The sequence below is a fragment of the Podarcis erhardii genome (assembly GCF_964252035.2).
Source record: "Podarcis erhardii genome assembly, chromosome: 13".
In the NCBI taxonomy this organism is placed as follows: domain Eukaryota; kingdom Metazoa; phylum Chordata; class Lepidosauria; order Squamata; family Lacertidae; genus Podarcis; species Podarcis erhardii.
In genome coordinates this window covers 35693429-35717904 of record NC_138502.1, presented here as the reverse complement: position 1 = coordinate 35717904, position 24476 = coordinate 35693429, and the positions used below count along the sequence as shown (strand labels likewise).

Below are 24476 nucleotides of genomic sequence, written 5' to 3'. Positions count from 1 at the left end.
TGGGATAGAGGGGCTCATAGCAGGAACACCCCAATAGGTCTCGTACCTTGGAAGTCAAACGGAATCCATTCCAGAAGTTCATTCGACTTCCAAAACGTTCAGAAGCTCCTGCAGCCAATCGGAAGCCGCGCCAGACATTCGGGTTCCAAAGAACATTTGCAAATCGGAACGCTCACTTTCGGGTTTGCGGCGTTTGGGAGCCAGAACGTTTGGCTCACAAGGCGTTTGTCAACCAAGGTACGACTGTACACAATAAAAGGGATATATGGAGAAGGTCAAGGATCTCAGGCAAGGGAGGGGGAAGCCCCAAACAGCATAAGCAGAATACTGTACGATTTCTAGCCTCTGAACATTGCACTGCTTCTTTCATTTCAGCTCTCTTAAAAGATCCCCACGCAGACTTTGGATGTGATATATTATCAGCCTTAAGACCAACCATGCCGCTGATGGATCCTCGTAGAAAATGGACAGTATGTGTACAACTGCTTGTGTGGCTTAGCTGTGCCTTTGCTTCAGGAAACCGGCCTCGAACAAAGAGAAAAATGGGAGGGCAGCCAGCTCTCTTCACACCTTAGCCCTGGAACCTGTTTCTAAAGCCTCGGAACTTGTGCTGTATTAAACAAAGATGCCTTCACTTCCTAGTAAAGCGACGATTTCTATTATACCGTGAGGGCTATGTGTGCGTAGGCTCTCTCTGTAGAAGTGGCTAGACAAATTTACAAAGCAACACTCACACAGGAATTCTGGCAATGGAACCTTTAGACTCCTCCTACGACTTGCTCTCCCCCCCCCCCCCGCGGCTTTACCTGTCTCTCCTCTGACCATGTGACCTTTGGACCCACCCACATTCACCTGGAGCACTCTGTCAGCTCCTGATTCTCTCCAGGAGACCTCAGCTTTGTTCCGGAGAGTTTTTCTTTTGCACTGGACTGCCATGGACAGAGGCTATATGGCATTTCTTCCCTTTCCCTCTAACCGTTGACACTGGGGTCGTCTTGCAGCTATTCCCACCTGCGGGACAGCAGAACCAGGGACTATTTGGGAACAGCCAGGTGCTTCCATCCAGGTCATCAGCGTACCTGTTTTCCACCTGCGATTTCCGCACAGGTGAGTTGGCAGCATGCAGGCAGCTTGGAAACCAAGCTGGCTTAAAAAAGGAAAGGGAAAAAGGACGCTTTGCTTTCCAAACGGGTTGTGATTTGTTTTGGTTTTTGTTCTGTGCCTCTACGGTCCAAGGAATTGCTATGTCTTCCTGGACCTGGATCTGAAACAGGAAAAATAACTTTTAGAGAGTTTTCACATTTCTGTAGCTCTTTTGATCAGAAGCCGGGGGTTCAATGCTTAGAGCTAGACAAAGGTAAATTCAGCATCAGCCTATAATAATGATTGTATGAAGACTCCATACAAATTACTCCAGAACTTGAAAGAATCATCAGAATGGATCATCAGAATACTTCAATAAACAGGATGCTGAATCTTTTTAGTCTTGTGTTGCTCCGACACAGGGTTTCCCAAACTTTGGTCCCCAGCTGCTTCTGGACTACAATTCCTATCATCCCTGACCACTGGTCCTACTAGCTGGGGATGATGGGAGTTGTAGTCCAAAAAGAGCTGGAGACCCAAGTTTGGGAAACTCTGCTCTAACAGCACAATACTGCATGCCTAATCAGATGTGAGCCCCATTGTTTTCAAAGGAGCATACAGTACTTCCAGAAAGATGTGTATGGGACTGCAGCCTAACTTGGTTTGTGTGAAAGGAAGTTATAGTCTATCAGGGCTGCTTACCTGTGGCTTTCCAGGCACTTTTTGAAACTCCCATCAACCCTACCTAGGGTCCAATAGTCAGGGAGGGCAGGAGGACACAGGTCAGCCATCCCTACTTGGGATTGTATTCTCTATGATCACACCTCTATACCCTACCTTTAAAGCACTCTTATACCATTTTAACATTCATGAATCCCGGGAACTGTAGTTTGTTGAGGGTGCTGGGAATTGTAGCACTGTGATGATTAAGCCCAGCATCTTTTTTGGGAAGATGCCATGACTGTGAAAGTGGTATAAAGGCGCTTTAAATGTGTGGTGTGGATGTGATCGTAGTAGTTATTGATCTACGTTGCTGCTTATTGGAACAGAAACTCTCTAACCTAGAGGACTCATCCTCACAGCCCCATAGATTTTTTATTTAAATGGTGAAAGTTGGTAACCTGAGCAATATAGGAATGATAATAATACTCGCCTACCTTACAGGGTTGTTGTCAGGATTAGGAGATGATGTTATGTGAAGCGCTCTGAAAAGACTATATGATTGTTAAGTATTATTCTACGCGTGGCCCCTTAGCAAACATCCCCTAAACCTACAGCTCAGAAATTTGTTAACAGGAACGTTATTTGCTGATGCTCGATTCTGTCTGACGCAAACCGTTGGGACTATATCCTTGGGCAGCAAGGGGAAGCGGTTGGTTTTCTTTCACTTTTGATTATGCTGCAAATAATTTCTAAAAATCCTAAGCACTCTTGTTTGCAAATAACTTCTGAAATCCTAAGCACTCTTGTTTGGAGGCAAGTCCGGGGTCAGTCCCTTCCGAAAGGCTTCCCAAGCCATCATTAGGGCAGTAATTATTTTTAAAGACTTAAAAAACAAAGCTGTGTGCAGTCTGATAATTACTTTACAACACTTATCTGTGACTTTGCAAAGGATCCTGGGAGGACACGCCTCTTGGATCGTGCAGAGCCTGGCACGACAGAGAGCATATTCCTGCCAGCCCGGAGGAGCAAGCCTTGCAGGGCGCAGTGGGATGACCTTTGGAGGAAATATGCACAAGTTCAGACTGCGAATGATTAACTTGCTTGATAAATGTAGGGGCAGAAAGCCAAGCTCGTGCTGGTGGGTTTCTGAAAATGGCTGAGTAACAGCTCTGCCCTGTTCCCTTAAGGGCTTCTCTTTAAGAATGGGCACGCAGGAGAGTGGCAATAGGGTTGTTGTTTTGTTACACACTCTGGTTTCAGATTCCTCCTAAGGAGCGTACCGTATTTTTCACCCTATAGGACGCACTTCCCCCCCCCCCCAAAGGGGAAATGTGTGTGCGTCCTATGGGGCAAATGCAGGCTTTCGCTGAAGCCTGGAGAGCGAGAGGGGTCGGTGCACACTGACCCCTCTCGCTCTCCAGGCTTCAGGAAGCTATCCGCAAGCCGTGGGAGAGGTGCGTGACTTCACGCGGCTCTCCCATGGCTTGGGGAAAGGTGCCTGCACCCGAAGCCTGGGGGGGGGCGCGCTGAGTTCAGCGCCCCCCAGGCTTCGAGCTTAGCGCAGCTCTCTGCAAGCCGTGGGAGGGCTGCGCGAAGTCACACAGCTCTCCCACGGCTTGGGGAGAGGTGCCTGCACCCGAATTTTTTTTCTTTATTCCCCCCCCCAAAAAAAACTAGGTGCGTCCTATGGGCCGGTGCGCCCTATGGGGCGAAAAATACGGTAATTACCACGCCTCCTGTGTTGTCTTGCTGGTCAGTTCCACTGACCACTTTTTGTCAAAGGAGACAGTACCCAAGGCCAGATATTTTGGTACCAGAGGTAGAAAAACCCCACCTCCCCTCCCTCACTCCCCAGCAGTAAAAACAACAATAATGAATCAATTTACTAACAGCTTGCTGCCTTTCCATGACACCCCAAAATCAGCTGCCTGAGGCAGTTGCTTCGCCCTGCCTAATTGCTGGAGCGACTCCGTCTCTCCAGCTTTCTTGTTATATTGGGCTCTTATCAAGTAATCAGCAGTTGTCCCCATGTTATCATGCAGTAGAGCAGCAACTGTTTTCTCTGTGGGGAGGAACCAGTTGTATAATACCAGCAGTGTGTCCTTCCCAGAAATGGGGGGTTTCCTAGCAATGGGGGTTTCCCTAACTGTTGTTAGGAAACCCCCATTTCCTTCCCAGAGATACTATTTTGGAGAGTTTTCCATGAAGACGGACCTCTGGGAATTGTAGCACCAGGAAGGGAATCAGGATTCCCTAACAACTCTTAGCACCCTTAAACAAACTATAACTCCCATAATTATTTGCGGGAAGCCATAATTGTTTAAAGTGCTTTGAATTTATAGCGCTTTGAATTTATGATGTGAATGTGGCCTTATTTGAAGTTGTTGACTCCTCCGTCCATCTAAGGCTGCAAATCCTATGCACACAGACTTGGGAGCAAATTCTGTTCAACTCAGACTTTGGAGGAGTTACTTCTGAGTAAACAGAAGCAAGCAGGCATTGACATAATGGTGCTTACTTCTGAGTGAACATGCTTAGGTTCACACTATAGTACAGGTTGTAAATGCCCTCAGAAGGAAAACCAGTGTGGTGCAGTTGTTCACGTCTTGGACTAGGACCTCGGAGATCCTAGTTCAAATCTCCACTCAGCCATGATGCTCATTGGGTGATCTTAGTTCAAGTCATCATCTCTCAGCTTAACTTACCTCAGACACTATCCATTTAAAGCACATGGCTTCCTCCCCCAAAATCTGGGAATTGTAGTTTATCCCTTACTGGGCTACAGTTCCCAGCACCATTAACAAACTAAGGTTCGCAAGATTCTGTGGAGGAAGCCATGTGTGGGTGTTGTTGTGAGGATAAAATGGGGAAGGAGCCTTGAGGTACCTGGAGAAAAGGCAGGGTAGAAAAGTAATGAGAAATGCATAAATAAATTTCTGTATTCCAGCACATTTACAACTCCCGGCTTCTGAACCTGCTCCTGGTAAGTGTTCTTTTAACTGCAGTTTCATCTGCAGCAATTAGCAGGTATTAATGTTTAGCACCATGCTATGAAGTGCTTCGCCTGCTGATTTCTACAGATCAGCCTTCTGTTAACAGGAACCGGGAGTAAGCCAGACCCAGTTGGAAATCCAATTTAAAATGGAAAATGGTTAAAAAATAAAACCAATTACCTGGTCAGGCTCCTCATTGGTAATGCTTTTTTAACCACCTGGCAGATTCCCTCTCCACAGGCCTGGCCCAAGATATTTAGCTGCCTGAGGCGAAGAAGGAACCCCCACTCTCTGTCAAAGTAGACAGTACCCAAGGCCAGATATTTTGGTACTACTGGCAGAAAAACCCCACCTCTCCTCCCTCACTCCCCAACAGTAAAAACAACAATAATGAATCAATTTACTAACAGCTTGCTGCCTTTCCATGACACCCCGAAATCAGCTGCCTGAGGCAGTTGCTTCGCCCTGCCTAATTGCTGGAGCGACTCTGTCTCTCCAGCTTTCTTGTTAATATTGGGCTCTTATCAAGTCCCCAGCAGTTGTCCCCATGTTATCAGACAGTAGAGCAGCAACTGTTTTCTCTGTGGGGAGGAACCAGTTGTATAATACCAGCAGTGTGTTGTGTCTAATGCCTGTGTTGTTTTTTCGTAAGTGAAGGCTGGCAGATAAGAGAGAGCTACTGTATCACGCGAATGGGTGGTGTTATCCCAGAATATATATTGGAGGACTCTCTTGAACCCAGATCTTTGGCACTGTCTCATGTCCTCCTTTCAGGGCGCGTCATGTGGAGTCCTCCATGTCTTCTTTTGCTGTTCCAAGCTCTCAGCCACAGCTTTGCCGTTCCGCTCAAGCAGCCGGAATACCAGCAGACTCTAAAGGATCAAGGTAAGTTGAGGGTTGGGGACACACACACACACACACACACACACACACATCCTTGCCAGGGTTGCCTGCATCTGTTTTCAAAAGGAATCGCACTGTGGGATAAAGCAGAATCCATCTGCTTTTATTCTGGGAATGATGAAGCCACTTTGTCGAGGAGCACATTTCAGGGGCAAAGATGCAACAGGGATTGTGTGTGTGGACTAGGTGGAAAAAAACAAGAACTTGCTTTTCACCGATTGTAAAAGAAAATGTTGTGCGTGCGGAGTCTAAAGGAACAAAGAGCCTGGAGGTCACAGGTGACTTTTTAAGGTTATTTGAAGTGAGGAAAATGCCTACAAAAGAGCTGTAAAGTAGAACGAGTTCCCCCTAAATAGGCCTTTCTTAAGCCTTCTTTATTGACGTTTCTACCTTCCTCTCAAGGGATGCGGGTGGTGCTGTGGGTTAAACCACAGAGCCTAGGACTTGCCAATCAGAAAGTTGGCGGTTCGAATCCCCGCGACGGGGTGAGCTCCCGTTGCTCGGTCCCTGCTCCTGCCAACCTAGCAGTTTGAAAGCACGTCAAAGTGCAAGTAGATAAATAGGTACCGCTCTGGCGGGAAGGTAAACGGCGTTTCTGTGCGCTGCTCTGGTTCTCCAGAAGCGGCTATGTCATGCTGGCCACATGACCTGGAAGCTGTACGCCGGCTCCCTCGGCCAATAAAACGAGATGAGCGCCGCAACCCCTGAGTCGGCCACAACTGGACCTAATGGTCAGGGGTCCTTTTACCTTTACCTTCCTCCTGGCAGCTAGGATATCATGCAAGGATCTTCTCATCCCAGCCACCCATGTCTCCCCACCCCAGAAACTCTATGATTAGGCTTTGGACTTAGCCAAAGTCCTGCACTGAGCTTCATGGCTGAGTGAGGATTTGAACCCCTTTCTCCAGCACTTTAACCACTGCACAACACCACTAGCTCTCTTACTGTCTTTAAGAAATCTACATCCAGCCAATGAGAGGTTTGTCCCACTGGCTGTGGTAGCAATGAGAAGCCCAAGCTCCTTGCACTTCCCTCTCTCATTCCTAAACACAGACGTCACAGCAAGCAAATAGCCAGCGAGTGCATTGGACCCTTGTGGAACCACATTCCACATTTTCCAATGAATACAATATATGGGGGTGGGGGAGCATCTCATTTCCTCAAACTGTGTGCAATAAGCTTTTGAATTCTAATGAAGGGTCATTCAACCAGGAAGTGAAGGCATGTGACTGAGCAACGAAAAAAGCAACAATGCCTCATGCCTAGTGTCTAAAACAGCTCACCTGGAAAGGTTGGGAAAGTATCAAAGCAAGCAGTGACATTTGAAGAAAGGAGAAGGACCTGATGGATGCAGCTGTCGGCTCCCAGGCCTTTCTGGACCTCCCAGAAGCCTCTGCTATACCTGCAAAATCCCGTATTTTTCGCTCGATAACACGCACCTGACCATAACACGCACATAGTTTTTAGAGGAGGAAAACAAGAAAAAAAAAATCTGAATGAAACAGTGGATGTATCATTTTTGTGCTTCATGCTGTGGCCATAGACATGTGATTTGACAGTGAGTTTGGGGTAGCCCAATGCAAAGATCCTGAGGATCCATGTGGATCCGTGCTTTGTAACCACATTTTAAGTGGGGAGGGAAGGAAAAACACAGAAGGGACAAGGAGCAGGAGAGGGGTGTGCGGAGAAGCAGCTGGCTAACAATGCAGGAGAGGGGTTTAACGGGAGGGAGGAAAGGAAGGCAAAAGTTTCCTTCCACCCACCCAAGCCAGCCCCCCCCCCTCCCCCACCTGCATGTTTTCCGGCTGCCTGCGAGTCCATAGAATGCTGGACGAAGCAGCAGCACCGGAGCACAGAGAGGAGGAGGTGGTGGCTGTCGGCTGCGCTCCTAGCCGATGGAACCTGAGCCGATGCGCGCAGTGTGACTAGGAAGGAATTAGAAGGAAGGACACGATCCTTTCCTTTCCCCTCTGCTTGCCAGGAGGGCAGGGGATTTCCCTGCTCTTTGTTGTGTTTTAGCAAACACAGCAACCGAAAACAGGGGAGGGTGGGCAGTAAGACCCTGAGGCAGAATGCAGGAAAGCAGCAACCTCCTCTCTTTAGCCTTCCCTCCTCTGCGCAATCTGATTTTTGCCTGATTTTTGCACCTGTACTCGGGCCAGTCGGCTCCGGGGACCACACATTCGCTCAATAACACGCACAGACATTTCCCCTTACTTTTTAGGAGGAAAGAAGTGAGTGTTGTAGAGAGAAAAATATGGTAAATGCTGCCATTCTCAGTCCTCTTCATATGGAACGTCCCCTAGAGGGTGGAAAGTGTATGCTAACTGGCTGGGGTTGATGGGAGTTGTCGTCAAAAACATCTGGAGGGCACCATGTTGGCAAAGGCTGGTGTATGTGAAAATAACTGAGGACTTCAGCGTGACACACCCAAGAATACTGGGAGCTGGTGTTTGCTAAGGGTGCTGAGAGTTGTTAGGAGACCCTAGTTCCCCCTCCCAGAATTCCCTGGGAAGAGGGATTGGCTGTTAAACCACTTTGGGAACTGCAGAGGGGAATGTGAGTCTCCCATACCGTCCAAATTTTTACTACGTAAAATCGGGGTGAGAGTGCGCTATTGCGGCACCGCCAACAGCCACTGAGATCTCATACGAATGTCCCATTTTTCCCGGGGCAACTTGAAAGGCATGGGCTCCTAACAAGTGTGTTTCCTTGACAAATTACAGTCCCTAGAATTCTGTAGGGGAGCAGTCTAGCTTGGAGGGCACAGCACAGGGCAGAGGGCACACAGGGTCAAAGGTTCTTCACTTTGGTGTAGCAACAACTCCCCTTTCTTTGAGAGAACAAATGACTCTTGGTCCTTGGTGGTGAACCTATGGAGCCCTCTCTGTGGGCACGCACCATTGCCCCAGCAGGGCCATAGCTAGGGGGTGAAACAGGTGCTCCAGCTGGAGGCTCCTGGCCGCTTCCAGCATGGTTCCAGCACTGCTAGGGCACCATTTTCACCCTTGGGGCCACGCTGGGGGGTGGAGGAGAGGAGGGCTCGTTCTGGGAAACTGCTGCTCTGTCCACACCTCGACTTTTGATGCGCCAGGGCCTCCCGCCAGTTTGTTGTTCCTACTCGAGAGTAAGCCACCTTGAGTTCAGCAAGGTTAGACAAATTATCAGCATGCGTACAACAGCAAAAATCACATTACTTGTTCAAAAGCATGCCAAATGCAAACTTTTACCTTAAAAAAAAGTTGTTTGTATCATTGAAAGCTCTGTTACTGTGTTTTTTCTTTTAAGACAAAAGATGTTAATGTATGTTTTTTTCTAAACTAAAACCTCAGTATTCAGGTTAAATTGCTGTGTTGGCACTTTGCGATAAATAAGTGGGTTTTGGGTTGCAGTTTGGGCATTCCGTCTCTAAAATGTTTGCCATCACTGTCCTAGGACATCTTGCCTTCTCTAAACTCCGGGATAATATTTTATGGTTTCTGTTCTCAGTGATCCTGGATGACTCTACTGCACATCGATTCCTGAGCCGTAAGCCTCTTTATAACCACTGGGATTTTGAGCTATTCACGCCAGGCAACTTGCAGCGCGAATGCATAGAGGAAGTTTGCAACTACGAAGAAATGCGTGAAGTCTTTGAGGACGACTTGCAAACAGCTGAGTATGGGGAAAGCCTTGGGCTTGGGAGCATCATAGCATCTAACATAGAGATTTTGAAACTGTGTTCTGCTGCACTTCTAGGTAGTCGCAAAAAACACACCCAGAATTATAGAGGGGGAAATGATTCAGGGCCAACAGGGATAAATGCCAAATTAAAATCTGATGCAGCTGTCTGTACCTGCTGAGTGAAAGGAGAACCTAGCAACACCTGCCTGCTACATAGCAACGTGTCTTCATGACTGCACCAGGGCGACAGGAGTAAAACTGGAGTTTTAATTTGATAGCCTTTCTAGCAACCTGCCAAAGGGCTATAATGTCAGGAATGTGGTTAGCAAAGAAGAAGCAAGTCAAAATACAGTAGTTACAGTGGTGCCCCGCAAGGCGAATGCCTCGCAAGACGAGAAACCCGCTAGACGAAAGGGTTTTCCGTTTTTCGAGGCACTTCGTAAGACGAATTTCCCTATGGGCTTGCTTCGCAAGACGAAAATGTCTTGCGAGTCTTGCGAGTTTTTTTCCCTTTCCCCCCCTTTTTCTAAGCCGCTAATAGCCGCTTAGCCGCTAAGCCGCTAATAACTGCTAAGCCGCTAATAGCGCTAATCCGCTAATAGGGATGCTTCGCAAGACGAAAAATCCGCTAGACGAAGAGACTCACCGAACGGATTATTTTCGTCTTGCGAGGCACCACTGTATCTGCCATCGTACAACAAACGTAAAGGCTTACTAAGGTAGTGGACTGGTTGCAGAAGGGGAGAGAGAGAGCATTCGAAAACCAGGACCTCTACTTTTGCGGGAAGAGATTAAATAAATTAATAGCAAGAGGGTTGTTATTTATACAGACATGGGGGTAAAGCCTAATTGCTAAGTTCTCTACGAAGGAGTTTAATATTGGGGCAGACCAATTCTGCCTCCCCATACTAAAAAGGTAAAGGGACCCCTGACCATTAGGTCCAGTCGTGACCGACTCTGGGGTTGTGGCGCTCATCTCACTTTATTGGTCGAGAGAGCCGGCATACAGCTTCCGGGTTATGTGGCCAGCATGACTAAGCTGCTTCTGGCGAACCAGAGCAGTGCACGGAAACACCGTTTACCTTCCCACCGGAGCGGTACCTATTTATCTGCTTGCACTTTGACGTGCTTTCGAACTGCTAGGTTGGCAGGAGCTGGGACCGAGCAACGGGAGCTCACCCCGTCGCGGGGATTCGAACCACCGACCTTCTGATCGGCAAGTCCTAGGCTCTGTGGCTTAACCCACAGTGCCACCCGCATCCCTCCCCCCATGCTTGGCCCAACATTTTATATTAAAAAAATAAATAAACCACACTGACTGCACTGCACATTTAAAATATTATTTCCTGCCATCATCTGTGCACCTAGATTTATGAAGTTGAAAACTGAAAGGGCAGAAGCAGACAAAAAGCAGCTCTGAGTCATGCTTTACCTGCTGTACATTTGGAAACTGAAATTGTGATTGATGTAAACTGAGGATGAGGAAAGTTGTGATTCTGTGTTGCATTCAATGTGTGTGCAGGGTCCTCATACATGAAGAGGGGACAAGATTCCATGTTTCCCTTAGAAGGCAATAAAGCCCTGGTGCTTCAGAGCCAAGGAAAACTAGGGAACATCGTTTGTCATGAACTACAGTGCTCCATGTCAGGACTCGTCTAGGGAATTTGGAGCAGGTAGATTCCTAGCATAGTAAAAGAGCCACGTGCAAACAGGCCTCAGGCTTCCTATTACAGAGCTATGTCCTGGTCTCTGGATGGTTCAGGGCAGGCAGGGAGTGATACCAGCAGCAGCCAGAGATGGATTGCTGAAATAAATCCGTGACTAGGCTGGGGCTCGTTTGCATCTCAGTTTCCCGGGGGGAGAGTGATAAGGGCTGCATCAAATTCGGAAATCAGTGTGTGTGAGATCAGTTTAAACACCACCCTATTCTGAACTGTGAAGGTGATTCAAGATGACGTGTGCATGTGTTTGTGTGGTTTCTGGGATATCTTCTCCTTTGTATATTTAGATTTTGTGTCTCTTCCTATCTTGACAGGCTATGCAGTTTCCAACATTTCCATGTAACTAAACGCAAGAGAATCCAAAGTAGATTCTTGGCAGAAACTGCCCAATATTATTTCTCCCTTCTCTCTAAATACACTCTCTCCTGTATCCAAGGCCTTTCGTCCCCTTCTTTGCCATCCACACCAAGAGATCCTTCTCCTTTCCTCAGTCTCTGTGTTCCCCCACAATGGAAACTGGTCCATTGCCAACTGCATCCAGCCCTCAGCTTAGACCCCCCACCTTCCTGCCTGCTTGCAACCAGTCCAGGGGCTGGCCTTGGCTGTCAGTTTTCTCCTCCATCATCTCAGTGTTTCCCTTGCACAGCTCGGCAGGGAGGAGGAGGATGACAAAAATGAGAAATAGATTGGCTCTCAGTGGCTCTAGCGCCACCTAGAGTTGGCCTCCCTGCCTTCAGACCCACCAGTCCTAAATAGGCACCAGCTGCCACTGTTCCCCCAAGCTTTGCCCTCTGCTCTCATTGGTTGAGACCATTTCTCTCGTAAGTGCATCCCTTTAGTCTGGGGATGAGGACCTTGTGGTCCTCCAGACATTGGGCTGCATTCGCCATGTTCCCTGACCATTGGTCATGCCGGCTGGGGCTGATGAGAGTTGCAGTCTGACAACATCTGGAGGGCCACAGGTTCCCAGTCCTTCCTTGCACCAGTCCCCTTAAATCCCCAAATACTGAATCGAATGTATGAATGCTCCAACACATGCCACAGTGGCAGGTAGCCAGCACTTGAACTGGCTCAGTTAATACAGTGGTACCTCGGGTTACATACGCTTCAGGTTACATATGCTTCAGGTTACACACTCCGCTAACCCAGAACTACTGCTTCAGGTTAAGAACTTTGCTTCAGGATGAGAACAGAAATTGTGCTCCGGCGGCACAGCAGCAGCAGGAGGCCCCATTAGTTAAAGTGGTGCTCCAGGTTAAGAACAGTTTCAGGTTAAATACGGACCTCCGGAACGAATTAAGTACTTAACCCGAGGTACCACTGTACTTAGAATTTGTTTTCTGGGTTTCTGTGGGGAAGCATTTGCAGGACCAAAATTAATTGGGGAAACTGCTATTTATAAAAATAATGTGTGCACCCTCGTGCACTTCAAGTTTTTTTGCTGGTGCTGCGAGGGCATAGACACAGACAATAGAACTGGCTTATTCACGCCTTATCTTTGTGCCAGCTAGCATTATCTCGAGGAAGCGCTGTGTTGTTTTCTCTGTAGCATTCATGTTTATTGACATCTTACATCTTTATTTCACACCAGCCCATCTTTAAATGCAGAGTACTAGTTCATGGTAATCACGATTCAGAACCCTTGTAGCCCAAGGTGATTTGTTTGTAGTTTAGAAACCAGAAGAACCGCAAATAACTTGTAACCTTCCTTTGCTGTAGTCAAGAGGTTAGTTATTGATGTATTCGCCCTTGATAGTGGAAGACCTAAAAAGCCCTAGAGGGGCGAGTCTGTTGCAGCAATTGAGGCGGTGGTTTCCTGTCCCGCTGCAGGTGCTAATTAGCTGAGCAATGCTAAGCTGATTGTGTTAATCGACAATTACTGCTGTTGTAAATGGCGGCTGAACTGGTTTCGCTTATATTTCAGCTTTAATTGAATTGTCACAGTCGGCACCTTCTGCATTTCATTACCATTTGCCTCTACTGTCTATGTCTCTCCCCCTCCCTTTAAACCTGTGTATGTTTGTCTGCCACCAAAGCTCATGCCACAATAAACTGGTCCGTTTTAACACCACTTCCCATACAGTGCTGGGGATATGAATATCTTTCATGATTCCCCTTCCTTTGCTTTTTTAAAAAATGGATGTGCTCAGGGGTTGTTGTCAACGCCCACCATTTTGAAATATTGGGCCTTTCTGCACTTGCCATTTATAGTGGAATAGTCGCTGTTTGCTCTGATGTTTTGAAGAGTGTGTTTGTTTGCGGCACCCGACTTTCTTCCTCGTGGTATCTCCATTTTCCTCCCCCTGTCCAAGTCCCCCAGCTAATTTCCCTTTCCTTCCTGCTCTGTTTGTCATTCTGCCACCTACCTGGATCTTAAAAAGCATACAGTGGTACCTCGGGTTAAGAACTTAATTCGTTCCAGAGGTCCGTTCTTAACCTGAAGCACCACTTTAGCTAATGGGGCCTCCTGCTGCCGCCGCACCACTGGAGCACGATTCCTGTTCTCATCCTGAAGCAAAATTCTTAACCCGAGGTACTATTTCTGGGTTAGTGGAGTCTGTAACCTGAAGCGCATGCAACCTGAAGCGTCTGTAACCCGAGGTACCACTGTATAGCGCTAAAAGAGGAAGTGGGAAAGTGTTGTTCTTCGAACTTCCTCCTCCAGCTCTCAGTATTTTTCAAGAAAGGGGTGGAAAGTAGCTATCTTTACCACCTGATGATGAAGGGGACAGTGAGCGGAGGGGAGGTACAGGGGCTTTGTGGGCTCTGGGTGTGGCATTGCGCCCACAGGACCATGCTGACAACATCAGCATTGAATTCTGCAGAAGGGTGAATGCCAGGAGGTGCCACTTTCCCCAATGCTGCAACTTGGCAGGAGAAGCTGTTCCTGCTTTAATCCTTCTCCAGCATATTGGACACAGCTGCCAGCCGCCCTATCCCTTACTAATATGACAAATCTCCCAAGTAATTGCAAGCAGAGGTTTGGGCTGTGCAGTTTTGCATGTCCGTAGGATTGCATGGCACAGTTTCTTATGTGCTCGCAGCCAGTTCAGAATTTGGACTGGTTTCAGCTCCTGACTCAGAGAGAGGCAACACCTTTTGTATTAAAATTAACTTGTTGCATACACAGTTTAAAATATTTACCGTTCCTTCAGCTAAACAGATCTGCCGAGATTTGACTTCTGAGGACGGGGGTTACGTTAGCCTGTTGTTTGCGGCCAAGAGTACCAAGAGTCCTGTGGCAAAGATTAATTTAGTGCAAAAGGAACTTTTGTTAGCTGATTTCGTGAATCCGAGGAATTTGAGGTTGTCTCCCCTCCCGCCTTTTTTAAAGGACTTTCTTTTGCGATAAACTGATGCCCTCTAGAGTGCGTATTGGAAACGACAAGTGTGGAAATAAGGCAGCATTGCTGGAGAAGCAGTCTTAGGCTGTGTGCACACCAGGGTGTCATTGCACATGTGGGCGGCACAGATGCCATTTTTCTGTGTGTGCTTCAGTCCACACCCAAGCCGGTTCCATTTAAACCTTGACTAGCAGGCAGTGGGGATGCGGGTGGCACTGTGGGTTAAACCACAGAGCCTAGGACTTGCCGATCAGAAGGTCGGCGGTTCAAATCCCCGCCATGGGGTAAGCTCCCGTTGCTCGGTCCCTGCTCCTGCCAATCTAGCAGTTTGAAAGCACGTCAAGTGCAAGTAGATAAATAGGTACCGCTCTGGCGGGAAGGTAAACAGTGTTTCTGTGCGCTGCTCTGGTTCGCCAGAAGCGGCTTAGTCATGCTGGCCACATGACCCAGAAGCTGTACGCCGGCTCCCTCGGCCAGTAAAGCGAGATGAGCGCCGCAACCCCATAGTTGTCCACGACTGGACCTAACGGTCAGGGGTCCCTTCACAGGCAATAACTTATTGAGTGTATTCGCCCTGTTCATTATGGAAACCTGAGGTCTGTTGTTGGCGTGTGCACATGTATTTACTTACCTGTAAGTGCATGCACCTGTAAGGTGGGGGATTCATTTTGCGGTGGAACGGTGAAATAGTGAGCTATACCCAAAGCCAAAGTGTCAAGCACGTTTCACAATGGGCAAAATGGCCATTTATTTATTTAGTCAGAAAGACATGTTTTCCAATTTACCAGATTTGTGCAAAACAACACTTTCAAAAATAAGTACGCGTTTGTTGTGTCGCACCTGGTCTTGCCAGGTAAGGAGCCAGCAGCCCACCAAGAAGGGTCTCACCAGGGCAAAAAATGGCCCCTTCCGCAGCTACACTTCCCAGAATTCCCTGGGGAGAGGAACTGGTTGTAAAATCACTCTGGGAGTTGTAGCTGTGTAAGGGGAATAGGCGTTTCCAAAAACACTCAGCACCCTTAACAAACTAAAATTCCCAGGATCCTTGGAGGGAAGCCATTAATGTTTAAAGTGGCGTGATATTGCTTTAAATGTATAGTTCAGATAGCACCCAGTGGATAGCACCACCAGAACTCGGGACGTGGATTTCAAAATGGCGGGAAGGCTGTCATTTGCTATCATGCCATGTTAACCTCCCTTTTTTTTGTTCTCTCTTCAGCAAATGTTTTGGGATATCTATGAACACAACGGGAAAGAAGGCTCAAGTGAGTAAGGGTAGAAAATGGCAGTGGGAAATTCCCAGGCATCCCTCTTACATTGTGAGTCAGCTAATGACAGAAGGAAACAAACTCCTGTTCGGTTTCCCAGAGGCTCATCCTTGAGGAGCAAACAGGCCACAAACACCCACGCGCCCAATTTATTTTGCCCAATGTGGGGCTCGAACCCACAACCCTGAGATTAAAAGTCTCATGCTCTACCGACTGAGCTACCCCAGGCCAAATTTCAGTAGGGGAAAGCAAAAGCAGACTTTGGCACTTGCGCCAGGGGCTTACTCTGAGCTGAGGGGTGTCAACAGGGTTTTCAAGGCCCAGTACACTCTGCGGATTGGGCCCTCTGCAAAATAAGTTGGTGGGCTCTCATCGCCACTGTGCTTTGCAGCACCCCCAGCTGTCCTACAAGGGAAATACAAAGCATGTTATACTTCATTTTAAAAGGGGGATCAAAAGGGTCTAGTGAACATTTGGTTCTCAGTGTGTCCAAGGTTTCCTCTTGTTGCTGCTTTATTTTTCTAGTTGTTTCTAGTTCACATTCTGTTCCTTACAGTTAACCTTATTTTACAATAGTTTTTTTAACTTTTTATCCTTAAGCGTCAGCTCTCCACCTGCCAAATCCTACATCTACAATATTTTACCATTTGCAATTTCCAGTCCCTTTTTCCTTAAACAAACAAACAAACACCCTGTTTAGGGGTACTCTCATTTTGACTCAAGAAAAATCACCCTTTTATAGTTCAAATCAGGGAAAGTAAATGCAGTAAATGGACAAAAGTACAAAGATGCACAAAATGTTTAGGGGTATGCGTACCCCTGCGTCCCCCCCAGGAAAAAACCACTGGCAATATCTACAAGTGAGTGCAAGGAATTTATTTTAGAAATTATTGTTGCTGCTTTATTGTGGATTTGATAATTTGTGATTATCAAATCCACACTAAATCAGCAATAATCATTTCTAAAACAAATTCCTTTCCTTCCTCCTACATGTGTGAAAAAGCCCAATAGTTCACTTTTACTAGGTGTTTTCCCTTTTCTTATCTGCACAGGCCACTCTGCCAAAGATCCTGCCCAGAACTCTTATTAAATTCCCAGCCGAAATATCTCCTGTTGTTGTCCCTTCTAAAATAGGAATTCCAAGGACGAGACCTTCTGCCTCAGTGTTTTCCCACGGCCGCTTCACAAGCAGCCCATAATAGCAGGGGGGGGGCAGATTGTACTTCCTGGAGAAAAGGCAACTTTGATATCTCTGAAGCCCCTCTGAATCAGGGTGGCAGTGCCCACAACAGGGCTCCTGTTAGGGCAATTTGCGGAGGCGGACACCAGATATCTCTACTAATCTTCCCTCAATCTCTCCAGCTTCCACAGTAAGACCTGGTGTTGACGTGGCCGGCCTGGTGGCTGGCCTCGTAGGAGCGTTGGTGTCTGCAGTCATGTTTGTGATTGTGGGCATGTATTACATCAAATATCGGAGGAAGCAGAGGAGCCGTTCCAGGTACGGATCAGGGTCCAAGTATAGGTGCTCTGGGGGGCATGCATGCATGGGAATGAGAAGCAGTTCCAGGCAGCTTTCAAAATCAGGAGGTCCATGAACGATGCAGGGCTCCATTGTCAGGGAAGTTAACTCTTTATTCAAGGAGGTAAAGGGACCCCTGACCATTAGGTCCAGTTGTGACAGACTCTGGGGTTGTGGCACTCATCTCGCTTTATTGGCCGAGGGAGCCAGCGTACAGCTTCCAGGTCATGTGGCCAGCATGACTAAGCCGCTTCTGGCGAACCAGAGCAGCGCACGGAAACGCCGTTAACCTTCCCGCAGGAGCAATACCTATTTATCTACTTGCACTTGATGTGCTTTCAAGCTGCTAGGTTGGCAGAAGCAGGGACCGAGCAACGGGAGCTTACCCCGTGGCGGGGATTCAAACCGCCAACCTTCTGATCGGCAAGTCCTAGGCTTTGTGGTTTAACCCACAGCGCCACCCGTGTCCCTCCTTTATTCAAGGAAATAGCATACAAATCAGCAACAGTTCCCAGTAGGTCTTGCCCCTGTGGAGCAGTTGCCAGGACTGAAGGTCCCTGCCTTCTGCCCCTTCTAAGGCTCCTCCTCTCGTGGATGTTTCCCAAGCAGTCTCAAATGGTGTCTGTGTACCTGTGGTCTCTGTTCTTCTCTCCTTATTATCCTGCACGTTCTTGGAGACCACAGTGGAGGAGAGCTTGTTGCAACAATAATAATATAATAATAATTTATTATTTATACCCCACCCATCTGGCTGAGTTTCCCCAGCCACTCTGGGCGGCTCCCAATCGAGTTAAAAACAATACAGTATTAAATATTAAAAACTTCCCTAAACAGGGCTGCCTTCAGATGTCTTTTAAAGATGGGATAGCTGCTTATTTCCTTGACATCTGATGGGAGGACATTCCACAGGGTGGGCGCCACTACCGAGAAGGCCCTCTGTCTGGTTCCCTGTAACCTCACTTCTCGCAATGAGGGAACCGCCAGAAGGTCCTCGGAGCTGGATCTCAGTGTCTGGGCTGAACGATGGGGGTGGAGTGGGAGACTCCCTGGATTCTTCAGCAGCCTGACCCCCCCTCTTCTGCTTCAGCCTCAGAGTCTGAACTGCTCCCTGACACAGGCTCTTTCTGCTCCCAAACCCTCTTGTCCCTTCAGCATCCAGCCCCTCCTCACAATCTTCTCTCTCTGACCTCTCTTCAAGTGTCCCACCATCAATCCCCTGGCTCTGAGCCTTCCTCCTCTGGAGTTTCCCTTGGGGGGTGTTATGTACTGAGTTGAATAGGATCCAAAAATGCAGCAGTCTGATTCCAAGTATATTTCAGGGGGGTTCCCTGCTGGTGCCTCCCATCACTCCTCATCCAGCCAGTCCCTGACAGTCCTTGAGTAGATCTCCCACAGTTGATCACACTCCAGTGGGTGCCCTCGACATTGGGGTCCCAGCTCCAGGAGGTACAGTCCTACCTTGGAAGTCAAATGGAATCCGTTCCGGAAGTCCGTTCTACTTCCAAAACGTTCAGAAACCAAAGCGCGGCTTCTGATTGGCTGCAGGAAGCTCCTGCAGCCAATCGGAAGCCACGGAAGCCCCATCAGACATTCGGGTTCCAAAGAACATTCGCAAACCGGAACACCCACTTCTGGGTTTATGGCGTTCGGGAGCCAAAATATCTAAGAACCAAGGTGTTTGGGATCCAAGGTACAACTGTTACTCTTAGCAAAACATTTGCCAACAAGGGCAGGATTGCAAGTGCCGTGGAATCCAAACAAGCCAAGGTCAAGCGGAGAAGATCAGCCTAGGTCTAGAGCCCAAGGTCAAACAACAGCCCAAAGTCAATATCACAAGCAGGTCAGGCAAACTACCTGCACAAGGATGCAGAAACTTGTATTGTTCACAGCTAGCAGAGGCCTTCCAGACCACAACCCTGCCCTGCCACACTAGGCTCCTTTGGGAAGAAGGACGGGATATAAATTCAGCGGCCAGGTTGCTCACCGGAGCAAGACGGTTTGAGCATATTACACCGATCCTGTTTCGACTGCAGTGGCTACTAATTAGTTTCCGGGCCAATTCAAAGTGCTGGTTTTGACCTATAAAGCCTTAAACGGCTCAGAACCTCAATGCCTCAAGGACTACCTCTTTCCATATGAACCTACCCAGACCCTGAGATCATCTTCTGTAGCCCTCCTTTGTGTGCCTCCTCCTCGAGAGGACCAGAGGGTGGCAACACGGGAACGGGGCTTCTCTGCAGTCTATAGAATGCTCTCCCCAGGGAAGTTCACCTGGGGACTTCATTATACACCTTTAGGCGCCAGGTAAAAACGTTCCTTTTTAACCAGGCCTTTGGTTGATCAGATTTACATCCTAGGCCCTTTTAAAATGTGGGTTTTTTTGGGGGAGGGGAGCTATTGGGTTGTTTTTGTTTTTATTTTGGATTTTGTGGTTTTATATTTTGATTTTATTCTGTAAACTGCCCTGAGACCTGTGGGTATAGGGCAGTATAATATAATATAATATAATATAATATAATATAATATAATATAATATAATATAATATAATATAATATAATATAATTAATATAAATAAAATTAATTCCATCTGGTATGCTGGCTGAGACCCTACCTGCCTGCCCACTGTCTTGCCAGGGTGGTGCATGCTCTGGTTATCTCCCGCTTAGATTATTGCAATGCACTTTACGTGGGGCTACCTTTGAATGTGACTCGGAAACTACAACTAATCCAGAATGCAGCTGCCAGATTGGCGAATGTGCGCAGCCGCCAGGACCATATAACACTGGACCTTGGATCTTTATGGGCTCCCAGTACATTTCCGAGCACAATTCAAAGTGTTGGTGTTGACCTTTAAAGCCCTAAACGGCTTCGGCCCTAAAGGAGCGTCTCCACCCCCATCGTTCAGCCCAGACATTGAGATCCAGCTCCAAGGGTCTAATTGCAATAAGTAAGTTACAGGGAACCAGGCAGGCCTTCTCTGTAGTGGAATGCCCTCCTGCCAGATGTCAAAGAGGTAACGAATTAGATGACCTTCTGTAGATGTCTGAAGGCAGCCCCGTATTAGGAAGTTTTTAATGTGTGATGTTGTTGTGTCTTTGTATATTTTGTTGAAAGGTGCTCAGAGGACCTGGGGCAACCCAGTCAGATGGGCGAGGTACAAAAATTATTATTATTATTAAAATAAATACTGCAGCTGCTGGTAATTGAGGCATTTTAAGGATTGCTTATCAACAACCATTGGTTGATGGATGTTGGAGTCACGTATCACCTGGAAGGCTGGCAGTCCACCATCTCCATCTTAGATCATTCTTTCTGTAATTCTTGGGCTTAAGAAAGTATTTCTTTCCTAAGCCGTACATGAGAAGCCCTTCTGAAGTCAGTGTGTTATTTATGATTATATAACTGAGCTTGTCAGCAAGCAACCAGAGTCCATAGGAGTGCTTTGTGACATGCTCTCACCATTCTAACTCATCTCCTTCCCTCACCAGGGCTCAAAGCGACCTGTATCCCGCGGTGCCCCTTGCCACCTTTGCCGAGGAGCCAAAGCCAGAGTCGGCACCGGGACTTCCATCCTATGAGCAAGTGCTGGAAACTTCAGGTGTGCACGATGCACCTCCTCCACCTTACAACAGGTACAAGAGTTTTTCAGATCTTACCCCGAGCCTCTTTCCCAAGCTGTATCCAGAGTCTGTGTCAAGTGTGCAAGACAGAAAGCTGAAATGGTCCAGCTTTTCTCAATCTTAGGTCCTCAGAGGTTGTCGGACTACAGCTCCCATCATCCCTAGCTAGCAGGACCAGTGATCAGGGATGATGGGAGTTTAGTCCAACAACCTCTGGGGGACCCAAGGTTGAGAGATGCTGGTCTACATTGACTGGTAGTGGTTCTCCATGATTTTCAGACAGGGATTCTCTCCCAGCCCTCCCTAGTGATTGAACGTGGGACCTTCTACATTCCAAGCAGGTGCTCTCCCACCGAGCTATGGCCCTCTTCTAGCTTGTATGGCGGAAGTGGCTGGAGAATTGGATTTGGGTCTTAACGCTGATCACGAATGGGCTGGGTCAGTGGGAAACAAACCCGTCTGTCCAGACCACATAGAGGAAGGGCAGAAGATTCCACATCTCGGCTGCAGCTTTGCAGCAGCATTAAACTACCCAGTGAAGATAAAAATGGGCTAGCTCCATGCGCACTGCCCTGAGCTCCTTGCAGGAAGGGTGGGAAACTAATGTGACATGACGGCAACTGACAAAATGCTACTATGCTAGGCAGTTACTGCAGCATGGAACGGCTTCACGAAACGTAACTTTCTCTGTTGGCTCTGGCTGGGCTTAGCTAAAACCCAGGGACTATCCTGCTGTTTCTAATTTATCTTTATTTTAGAGTATTTTTGTTACTGTGAACAACTTAACAGCTGTGTGTACAGTGGTACCTCGGGTTATAGATGCTTCGGGTTACAAACTCTGCTAACCAGGAAGTGGTTGCTCCAGGTTAAGAACTTTATCCCAGGATAAGAACGGAAATTGCGCACCAGCAGGAGGCCCCATTAGCGAAAGCATGCCTCAGGTTAAGAACCGTTTCAGGTTAAGAACGGCCCTCCGGAATGAATGAAGTTCTTAACGCAAGGTACCACTGTATGTTTATGAACCGGTAAAAGTGCAGCACAGAAGGCAGCAATCTATTTCCTCCTGTCCCTGCTCAGCCCGGCCCTGACCCAAGCAGTGCTTTCCATGCATTCCCCTCTCCTCCTAAGTAGCCTCACAGGCAGCTGGGAATTCAGTTTGTATTTATACGCGAATTTGCCCAGCTCACACTTTCTGAAATACAGTGGACACTTGGGTTGCGAACGTGATCCATGTGGGATGCACGTCCGCAACCTGCAACGTCCGCAACCCACAGTGTCCGCAACCCGCAGCGTCGCATCTGCGTGCGCACGGGTTGTGATTCGGCGCATGTGCAAAGCATGGTTTAGCGCTTATGCGCATGCGCAACCGCCGAAACCTGAAAAAACGCAAGCTGAAGCGTCTGTAACCCGAGGTATGACTGTAATATATGAATCAAAACGCAGCTAGGCTTCAAAATTTGCACACCCCCAAATTTTGCAATGCAGTTCTCCAGCCAAGGAATGGGTCCAAAAATGCATATACTGGGGTAACTTTGCATTAAAATGCATACGTTCGTGAAAATAGCTTGCAAAAAAAAAAAATATCCTATAAGGGAAGACTGCTTTGCAAAAATGAGTATGTAAAAAAAAAAAACCTGCACACAAAGGTGTGTTTTTGGAGAAATTCACACTAAAATGCTGCTTTACTTTCATGACTTGTTTTTTTTTTAAAAAAAAAAAAATCATAAAGTTATGTGGAAATGTGGAGGACTGAATTGGATTAGAAAACAGGAATTGACAGACTCGCCAGTCACTGCTCTGAAGTTTTTGCCTGGCTCACCATCTCTCGTGTACTAGGCCAAGAGAGAGGGGTCAGTTTTCTTTGTTATTAATAAAGAAAAAGGGAGGGGGTGTTTGTCCTGAATATATGATGCAACCTTGCATGAATGTTTTAAGCAAATTAGCATCACCTACTACTGTCATTGTATGGCTTCTTGCTCACTGTTAAGAAACGGTGTTTTTCTTTTTCTCCACTCCCCACCCCAGGAATAGCACCAACACTGCCCCACCAACCTGAGTTGTCAACAGCAAGCAAGATCACCACTCTTGGAAGAAAGTGTACCCCCCTCCCCGCCAATTTATGTGCAGAAAAAAACACTGTGAATTCACCTGCAGCATACCTGAGGGGGGGGGGACACATACACAAATATGGTGTGGACCACTGAATTATGTATATTGAATATATGTGTGTACTATGTACAGAGAGAAAAAGTGTGTGTGTGTCTGTGTGTGTGTGAAGACAGAAAGCTGCATTATGTTGTTTGAGGAATAAGAATCTGAAATGTGAATAATACGGCTGTTCTTCGCTACTCTGGCATAAAAATGAATCACCAACTTTACAGCTCCGAATCCAGCATTTGCGCAGGTTTCTGACACAAATCCCTCTCTCCTGCCCACCTGTGTCATGTGAACAAGCCTTGTTATAGCTGTGTCTTTATTCTGTCATGGCTTGCATGCGCTCGCTAGAGTTTGACAGAGGGTAGATGGATACCTGCTTGTTTTCATGCCTGATAAAATAATTCTCAGAGTATGCTTGAACAATAACTCTTAGGGCCTTTAGGGTGTGTTCAAGAGCACTATTAAGATGCAGAAGGGAAGAGGAGTGTATAACATCTGCCCTTGTGGTTGGTTTGCGGTATGAAGTCTCTCCATCAGTATAAGTAGTGGTAGCTCGGCCTTCTGCCCCTGCATCCTCAGTGGAGCAATGCCTGATCTAGAGAACGTCCCGTCCATATCTAACAATGACATAGGGCACACAGGAAGCAGCCATGTATCGGGTCAGTATTTTCTAACCTAGTATTTTCTGCTGTGATTGGCAGTTGCTTTCCAGGGATTCAAGCAGGAGGGCTTTTTTTGCAATGCAAGTTGAACACCCCCACCCCTAGGTATATTTAGAGAAGTGTGAACATTAGGGAACAAGGAAGAAATACAGTGGGCAGGCAGGTTAAGAGACAAGATGCAAGGGTGTTTAAAAGGGAAGGGGAGACATAGGTTGATGAGAATGTACAGATCAGCTGTAGAAAGCAAATACAGTGGTGCCCCGCAAGACGAATGCCTCGCAAGACGGAAAACTCGCTAGACGAAAGGGTTTTCTGTTTTGGAGGTGATTCGCAAAACGAATTTCCTATGGGCTTGCTTCGCAAGACGAAAATGTCTTGCGAGTTCCTGCGGTCCCCCCCCCCCTTTTTCTAAGCCGCTAAGCCGCTTATCTGCTTATCCGCTAAGCCGCTAAAAGCCGCTAATAGCGCTAATCCGCTAAGCTGTCAATGGGCTTGCTTCGCAAGACGAAAAAACCGCTAGACGAAGAGACTCGCGGAACGGATTAATTTCGTCTTGCGAGGCACCACTGTACACCTTTATGGTGATGTAAGGAGGAGCAAATTATGTTTACATGCTGCATTGCCTGCAGCTGTTGTCAGACAATTTTGTGTGGATGTCCAGGAAGGGAAGATGATCATCCAGTAAAATGGGCACAAGGTGTTTGCATGCCCATATGCTAAACTCATATCCATCCATCCTTTTCCACTCATGTCCTGCAGTGTTGCTTGCTTGACCCTGAGCACACCTTTATAACTTGAGCCATCTGTGAATCTTTTATTGTAGCATTTGTAGAAAATAAAATTTGAACTATTCTATCATTCTCCTCCTTGTCTGAATAG

The 24476-nt window shown here is 47.4% G+C and overlaps 1 protein-coding gene and 1 long non-coding RNA gene across 2 annotated transcripts; one reads left to right on the top strand and one right to left on the bottom strand.

The window, feature by feature from the left end:
• Positions 1–1124: 1124 nt before the first annotated feature.
• Positions 1125–5024, bottom strand: LOC309328338. Its single transcript, XR_014150791.1, has 3 exons — positions 4452–5024; positions 2241–2800; positions 1125–1264 (listed from the first exon to the last, which is right to left on the bottom strand). It is a non-coding gene; the product is annotated as an uncharacterized lncRNA (long non-coding RNA).
• A 279-nt stretch (positions 5025–5303) lies between these two features.
• On the top strand, positions 5304–22942 carry PRRG2 (proline rich and Gla domain 2). Its single transcript, XM_081838355.1, has 6 exons — positions 5304–5624; positions 9132–9295; positions 15590–15635; positions 17010–17136; positions 20647–20790; positions 22804–22942. The coding sequence occupies exons 1-6, from the start codon at positions 5432–5434 to the stop codon at positions 22832–22834; spliced, it is 705 nt and encodes a 234-aa protein (XP_081694481.1). The 5' UTR covers positions 5304–5431; the 3' UTR covers positions 22835–22942.
• Positions 22943–24476: the final 1534 nt, after the last annotated feature.

Coding starts and splice junctions, on each gene's coding strand:
- PRRG2 (XM_081838355.1), top strand. CDS start 5,432: ATGGGTGGTGTTATCCCAGAATATATATTGGAGGACTCTCTTGAACCC. Junction 5,625..9,131: donor GCAGACTCTAAAGGATCAAG/GTAAGTTGAGGG, acceptor TTCTGTTCTCAG/TGATCCTGGATGACTCTACT. Junction 15,636..17,009: donor CAACGGGAAAGAAGGCTCAA/GTGAGTAAGGGT, acceptor CAGCTTCCACAG/TAAGACCTGGTGTTGACGTG.